The sequence below is a fragment of the Mytilus trossulus genome, chromosome 6 (assembly GCF_036588685.1).
Source record: "Mytilus trossulus isolate FHL-02 chromosome 6, PNRI_Mtr1.1.1.hap1, whole genome shotgun sequence".
In the NCBI taxonomy this organism is placed as follows: domain Eukaryota; kingdom Metazoa; phylum Mollusca; class Bivalvia; order Mytilida; family Mytilidae; genus Mytilus; species Mytilus trossulus.
The window spans coordinates 60684834-60693167 of record NC_086378.1 but is presented as its reverse complement, the minus strand read 5'-3'; the positions used below and the strand labels follow the sequence as shown (position 1 = coordinate 60693167).

The 8334-nt window shown below is 31.4% G+C and overlaps 1 protein-coding gene across 1 annotated transcript; it reads right to left on the bottom strand.

Annotated features, from left to right (window-relative positions):
- Positions 1 to 4361: 4361 nt before the first annotated feature.
- LOC134722867 (perlucin-like protein) lies at positions 4362 to 6990 on the bottom strand. The gene is made up of 4 exons (XM_063586499.1): positions 6858 to 6990; positions 6301 to 6413; positions 5437 to 5518; positions 4362 to 4606 (listed from the first exon to the last, which is right to left on the bottom strand). Exons 1-4 carry the CDS (start codon positions 6988 to 6990, stop codon positions 4362 to 4364), a joined length of 573 nt encoding a protein of 190 aa, XP_063442569.1.
- Positions 6991 to 8334: the final 1344 nt, after the last annotated feature.

Below are 8334 nucleotides of genomic sequence, written 5' to 3'. Positions count from 1 at the left end.
TCTGATATTTTTTAATATGATAAAACTATATATATTTTCAACTGGAAATTCGTCTTCCTCATCCATTAAACGGACAACAATTCGATCCCTAGAGAAACAGAAGAACAAACAAATATATATATATATATATTAGTATTTTCAATTAAGTGCAGTTGGATCGTGATGGCATTTCTTTTTCTAATTAACTTTATGATAACGTGCATACACTGTAAGCCTCGGTCACACCTTACCGGATAGCTCGAACGGACGCCTAACGGATAAAACGGATGTGAAACGGACATTAACGGAAGGGTAACGGATATAACGGATGCCTACCGGATGTAAAACGGACAAATGCCAATTGAAATTTCGCATGGTTTATTGCCTTAATTTTTAGATGGTTTATTGCCTTTAATTATCAGTTTATTTTGTTCATCCGTTTTATCCGTTACGCTTCCGTTAGGTGTCCGTTTTATCCGGTACTCGTTCGTTAGATGTACGTTCGACGTCCGTTCTGTCCGGTACGTATCCGTTTCACGTACGTTCAATGTCCGTTGTGTGTCCGTTAGGCATTCGTTACATGTCCGTTAGTACAGCAACGGACTCTCAACGGATAAATTGTCAACGGAAAACTTTTTTTATCCGTTAGGCTTACATACGCTAATCTAACGGGTCAATTAACAGCATAATATTTTTATAAATAATCCATTTTAAAATGATTCAAAACAGCTCAACGTATATTTATCATGTTAAGAAGTATAAAACATTTACATGTAGCAGTTGACAAAGTACATTCGAGATAATTTAAAAATATATCACTTTATATAAGTAAAATATATCTTGTAAACGCAACGAAAATTACTCTATTAATTACATTTTACATGTATATCAAACACAATAAAAATTAACATACCAAATTCTCTAAAACTATATTTCAAGACCTTGCAAATTGACAACAAACTTTTATAAACACCATGAAAATTGACAGTAAAAAATACTATTTTCACCAGAAAACGAGCCAGAAAGAAAACACATAAACACCATGAAAAGGGACTGTTACTGCATATAAATGGGAAAAACAGCATGAAAAGAATTTCTTTAAAATTTGAGAGAAAAAGCGACAAACGGTCCGAGAACACAATTAATTCGTAGTGCATTTCTTTTAGAACATAAATGAAAATAAAAAAAATCCCACCTGCGCTTTCTCAAAGAAACTTTTACAGTGTGTTGTACTACTTTTGGGACAAATTATATCAAAATTATAGAAAACTTCATCGCCTCTAACTCAAAATATGGACAATTTTATCTTTAGGGCGTCTTGAAATCATTTGACAGCTTCCGAAGTGCTCATTTTCAACCTTTTTCAGCTGGACCAAATCACTACTTTCCTTTAAAATTCTGGACCCAAATTTTTTTACAGTGTAATTTTATCCCCCTTATTGCAATTTGAGGCATTAAATATGGAGAAATAAATTTGGAAGAGGTATAAAAATTAATGGCAAGTAACCCACTGTCAACACTAGGGACTATATTTGTCTTAACAACACCACATGGAAAACATACATGTAAGACTGAGAAACACAAACACTACTAACAACTGAATGTTGTTCTCATATGCTTTTGATTGTGAAAGGGGCACTAGCTGTCAAATTCATGTTCACTGATTTTAATCAAATTCTCATATTTGATTTATAACAATGTGAAACATTTCTCCAAACTATTAAAAGTCTAAAATAAACAATGAGCAGGGCACTGGCATGAAAGTACATATATACAATGTAGCTTCGTTTCAGTCTAGACTGCATCTAATTAACCATCGAGTTGACCTCTAAAGTCATCCGATGACCATATTAGCGATGTTACTTAAACATACGAGCTTAAAAATAAATATAGATATAATTAGATTAAACAACCTCGTGCTGTTGGATATTTCTAGGTCTATTTAATTTCAAATAATAGATGAAAAATAAAGGTTAATCATCGTTTTTACCTTATAAGAATGCTTTATTGTGGATCGAATCAGTCAATAAAATGATTTACCTTTCAATGTTGATATTATTTTTCTTTAAATAACTTAACGCAAACAAGTCACGCGTTATCCATCTCAAGCTAAGGGGTTTAATTGAAGTTCACATCTATACGGATTCAATGAGGTCGAATTGTTCACTCGGAAACGAATACGTCATGATAATCAATGTTTTTTTTTTAGCTTATTTTGACAAAATTGAACCATACTGGCTGCTAAAAGGGAATTATTATTTCATTATTTGCAATTCATAAATAATTGAGCCAATCAAATAATATATTAGATTTTCTACATATCTCGTAGCTAGTGCCCCTTTAAAGAAATTCTTATTCACTAGTACAACCAATCAGATTCTTATATTGAATTAAAACTGTCCTTTATCACGCTAAAGTAGATAAACATGAGTCTTGAGAAGGTACCAAACGCCTTGACTCAAAACATTTGTCTCGTTAAGTTTTCATAAAATATTGACATAAAATATAAGTTTGACAAACATATAAGAAATTAAAAAAACTTAAACCACCCACTCTATCGGAAAAAAATCATTATGTTTATATATATGTTACAGTAAATAGGTGAAATTAGGAATTACATGTAATTACTAAAATTTAGGAATTACAGGTAATTCCCGGTGCACTTAGTTAATACAAGTAATTCCTGAAACGGCCCAGTTATTACCAGTAATTACTAATTTTAAAATGAGTTTTTACACCTATTTACTGACTGCTTAAACAATGTTGTATTATGGTCAGGTGATCAAAAGTTAAGGTAATAATAACTAGAAGATCAGTTAGTACTCTTAAAATATTGAATGGTTGATTTGTATTCAAAATATCTTGAATAAGTATGGACTTTCAAATATTTGGTTAACAGAGTAACTTTCGTTTTAATCCAAAATGGTTAAAGTTGAGCATTATACAGATAAATTTTTACCAATTTCAGCAGACATAGAAATCAGAAATGGAAAATTCTCCCAAAGCATTAAGTTTTAACTTTTTTCAAAAAAACTTTGAGTTTGAAGAATGTTTGGACTTATTACCTTATAAAGATCAGATAACGTTGTGAAGGTTAAGAACTAAAATGAGCTGTTATGTGCATTAGCTTCGAGAGATAAAAAAATTAAATATATATTTTTTTGTTGTTAAATCATTATTAAAAATGATATAGTGACATTATAATTCACTGTTAGTAGCCAATCTAGTACTATTTTGTTAAATTAGCTGAGAGACAAGGATGTTGAATTGTGCACTTGCGAGTGAATATTTGGACCTCATAGAATACGTATTCATGTGACCTTCAATTCAAACCCTAGCTGAAGATGGGTTATCGATGTATTAAGCTATTAAAATTGTAATGGTTTTGCAGAAAAAATAGTCTCGCCTACTTTTGCTGTTAATCGTAGGCTCAACAAAAATGAGGAAAAAATATTAAAATTTTCCTCTAGATACTATCTTTTGACTAGTACTATAAGAAGCTTCTGTCAAAATTGGGTAAAAAACCAGGATGGTTTATAAAATCTAATGTTTTAAAAACTTTAACTGCAGAGTGTATGTATAAATGTTAACTGGGAAAAAACTAGTCCATTTATCATGTTTACAAGTAATAAAGGAAAAAAAGGATTTTTTTACAATCTTTACTTTCGGATATTATCTTATGAGCTTCTGTCCAAGTTTGATAGAAATCCAACATATTTGAAGAAAGTTATTTCAAAGTTTTAAACCACAGTGCATGATTGAGATTTTAGTATAACAAAATTATGAAAATCAATTTTGGATTTATATCATTGTCTTGCATGCATATATTTACGGAGTTTCAAGACCTATAAAACAACCATTTTCCATTTTCAATTCACAAACACTAATAAAGAGTATGCACTTTTGATGTGCCTTATATTCCTACATCCTCAAGTAAGATCCCTAAAAATATCTACCCCTTTACTTTCTTATTTGGTATCTTGAGTTATCTTTTTAATTTTAAAACAAAAACATCAAGTTAGTAAATAGCTGTAAAAATGACAAAAAAAATCAGTAATTACAAGTAATCACTGAAACAACTAGTAAATACATGTAATTACTAAATAAGCTAGTAATTACAGGTATTTACTGAAATGTTTAGTAATTACATGTAATTCCTAATTTCACCTATTTACTGTAACATATATATAGCAGTTTGACAAATACTGTTTTTGATGATTGAGAAGCTTAACTATTATAGAACGCGATTAAAACGTTGAACTGATTTTACAGATATATCTCCTTTTAGTGTTATGTACAATCTTAACAAACCTTTCTAATAACCATAAGAAAAGCAATAAAACAAAATAGATATCAAAATGAGAACGGTCTTTTTTTTGTTGCTAACTTACATGTGAGCTCTCACAGATATACCCCATTCCATCTATGTTGCATGGAGCATCATTCCATTCATACCCATAACCCGACGCAAAATGGCCACAGTCTTCACGATTTCCATAATTGCTCGGTTGGCCTGGATGCCACTGAGAATAACGAACCTTAGTAGAGTCGTTAACCCATCTCCAGTCTCCTTCTTTCTTCAAATCTGATGCTCCAATCCAAGAGCCATGGCGGTGCTTGGTCGATTCTGTTTTCACCAAATTGACATTAATATTCACATATCAAATGTTGCCAGATTATTAAATGTTGGTTATTATGCAAATCAAAATGGACAATAAAATAAGAGTCATTATCAACACGACACTGTCATTTATAATTTTAATAACAACATTTTAGGTTAACACAAAAGGCTAACACAAAAATATGTAATCCATTTAATTTCAGAATTGGTATTCGTAATTGAGATTTGAAATTATTAATAATAAATTCAAAGTTCGCTATAATATTCAGGCTGGTTTTTATTTACTGATACCAAAATCAATATATATATTTTCTAATTTAAAAAAAGTTTATATGGAATACATTTTGGATGGTAGCATTGTATTCGTGGTATTTTTTTTAAACCGCCCATTACCTCTATCAAAATAACAAAATGCGATAAAAGTTATAGAGGGTGAAAGATACCAGAGGGACATTTAAACTCATAGATCGAAAATAAACAGACAACGCCATCGCTATTAATGAAAAGGACAAACAGAGAAATAATAGTACACAAGATACAACATAGAAAACTAAAGAGTAAGCAACTGGAACCCCACCAAAACCTTGGGGTGATCTCAGGTGCTTCGGAGGTGTATGCAGATCCTGCTCCGCATGTGACACCTGTCTTGTTGCTCAGGTTACAAACTCGGTAAACAGTCTAAATCGGTATATCACATTCGTGAAAAGGGAACAGGATTTGGTGTCACGACACAAGGAACATATCCGATCGTTCTAGTTTATCATTTTTCTTATACAGGTATGTTACAAAACTGTATTCATGTTGATGTGTCTCATCATTGTATCAAATATACTTACTCATGAGTATGTCAAGAACCCACGCGTTCTCTGCTGAATCAGTAATCTTCACAAGGTAGCCTCTCATACTTTTACATAGATTCTAGAATGACAGAACTAGTTTAAAATGTGTACTATTGACCCATTGGTTAACGATCAATTTTATTTAAATGCATACAATTTATTAAATATTTATTACGTAACAAGGTATAACTGACAGATAAAAATAGAGATTAAAAAAACCTTGAACCAAATGTCTACCATTGCACTATAACAACCTGTACTAGTTATTACAATAATAAAATTACAATGATTTGTATTATTTTGCGTCTATTATTTCTAAACGGAAAACATTTTTATTGAACCCATATGCTTGCAAGTACATCTCATTGTATCAAATTATATTAATGTCAGTTTTTAAAACAAAAACCACCAATGTCGATGATGAGCAGTGTTACCCAAATCTAGTTAGTTCAATACAGCAACACTGACAGAACACCTTATAAACAAGAATGTGTCCCTAGTACACAGATGGCCCATCGGCAGTATCATTTTCTATTTTCAATGGACCGTGAAAATAGAGGGAAACCTCTTATTTGGCATTACAATTAAAAAAATCATGTCATAGGGAACATGTGCACTAAGTTTCAAGTTGATTGGAATTCAACTTCATGAGAAACTATCTCGACCAAAAAATTTAACCTGAAGCGGGGCAGACGGACGGACAAACGAACGAATGGACGCACAGACCATAAAACATAATCCGTATAAATGGGGCATAGTGATTCAATATCTATTTATGAATTTGAATCAACCAGTTGCAAGCAAACGTATGAATAATGTATTACTAAAAGTATAATTAATAAAAAAAAAAAAACGACCTACTGCAGCATTACGCCATGTTTTACTATCAGGTGAAAAAAAGTAACAGTGCTCTTTGTATTTCTTCCAACCATTTGGACATTTGATTTCACTAGCACTGCACTCACAAGAATTGTCTGTTTTAATAAATATGAATAGTAATTATATACAAAGAGCTGTGACTCCATGTTAAATTGAATATTATGCATACATATAAACTAAATTGTTTATACAATTTCTGTACCTGCTTCACTTTCAGCTGTTTAAAAGGCTATTTTGATCACAAAAAAGATATCAGGAAGAAAAGGATAAGTTTGGTTTTTTTTTTATTGTCAGATGGAATTGAAAAGACTTTAAACACCTTAAATAAGTTTTATTAAAGTAAAACTAAGTTAACACAAACTTCTGTGATTTTCATGAGTTGTAGTGAACATTTACAATTCGCTCCCAATTCCCCCACTTATCAATGTTCAGCAACATGAATTAAAAACAAGGCAACTTCTACATTTTATTATTTCTTTCTCAATTTCGTATCAATTTGAAACGTTGCCAATTTCCTGAAGATATAAATCATATTTTACCGTTTATCTTGCTTTCTAAAGAGTTGAGTAATGAACGCAATTCATATATCATTGTTTTCTCTTTTGATCTGTCACATAGTCTTGACTCGATCAAAGAAATACAACACAGAACCAGAACTACAGAGATGAACATACTGTAATTTATAAAATAAATCATTCATGATTAAAAAGAAATGATTTTATAAGTGCTGAAATAGAATTAATATATTAATGCTGTTGAGATGAAAAATATGTTGACAAAGTATTTGAACGTATTGACAATTAAGAACATACTTTTGCCAAAAACATTTTTGAAAATATTAGCAAAATGATTGGTATCAAAATAAATAAAGAGGTGAATAAAGTGAAAGACGATTTTAAAGATCAAATGACCACAGTAAACAAAAGGATTGACGGCATCGCAAAAAACTAAAGAGCGATATTAAAAACATACATACAGAGGTCTCGGACAAAGTGCGCACAGATTTAATCAGTACACAGGCAGGTGCAATAAATCAACCGATACAGAGAGATACAAAATGTGTAGTTAAAATTCTCCCAGAAACCGATGCGGAAAAGACAGACTATAAATTGACAAACAAACGTGTATCCGCAATCATTAGAGATGGTCTGAGTTTACATGATGTTTGAGTTGTTAAAGCTACAAGAATAAAAAGCGAAGGAACTCGCCCAGGACTTGTAATAGCTTTGGTAGAAAATGAAGAACAGAAAAAGAAGTTGACGAAAAGTAATATAAAGATGAAATATAGCCTCGTGATTCATTCATGTAGACATCGTAATGTCAAAACTTCACGATGGAAACGATGGAAACACGAATGAAATACGATGTTGAAACATGCATTCCCGGTGACATTACGATGGTGAGGATAATGATCATCAATAAGAACTCAATACGAACCCTCAACATCGGACGCAGCTTCGGGAATTTTTTAACATGTTAAAAAATTTAGAGCCCTTCCCGAAGTTGTCCCCGAAGGCTAGAAAAAGTGGCCGATGGTTTTACGATGGTTAAAGATGCACATACGAATATCCCGATCTGGATACGATCAGTCCCGATTTTCAAATTTTCATAATAGTGTTGCCATCGGCGCAAAAATCGGGACAGTGTGACGCGGGCATTAACGTTCTTGATTTACAGGACAAGTTTGTTTTTTTAATGTCAAATGATGCTATTCAACCATTTTTAGCTAAAACTTTATATCAAATGTTTTATCGAGGAAGATATTGTGTATTATAGTATAATTTTAGTACATTAATTTTAATTGTTTTATAATATGTGTTATATTTTGAAAGTGTCTCATAAGTCAGTAATTTGGCTGGGTACCAATATTTTAATTCCAATAGGGGTTTTTTTATTTTTAATTGCATATTATGTAATTATGTATTCATTATGTTTTATATTGGTATGTGACATTATAATAAATTTTTCTGATTCTGATTCTGTATAGGGCCGTTTAACAAGTCGCTCAGAAATACT

Excerpts from the sequence above, each read along its gene's own strand:
- LOC134722867 (XM_063586499.1), bottom strand. The coding sequence starts at position 6,990 with ATGTTCATCTCTGTAGTTCTGGTTCTGTGTTGTATTTCTTTGATCGAG. Across the intron at positions 6,414-6,857 it reads TTTAGAAAGCAAGATAAACG|ACAATTCTTGTGAGTGCAGT; the intron begins GTAAAATATGAT and ends TTATTAAAACAG. Across the intron at positions 4,607-5,436 it reads GGTTCTTGACATACTCATGA|AATCGACCAAGCACCGCCAT; the intron begins GTAAGTATATTT and ends TGGTGAAAACAG.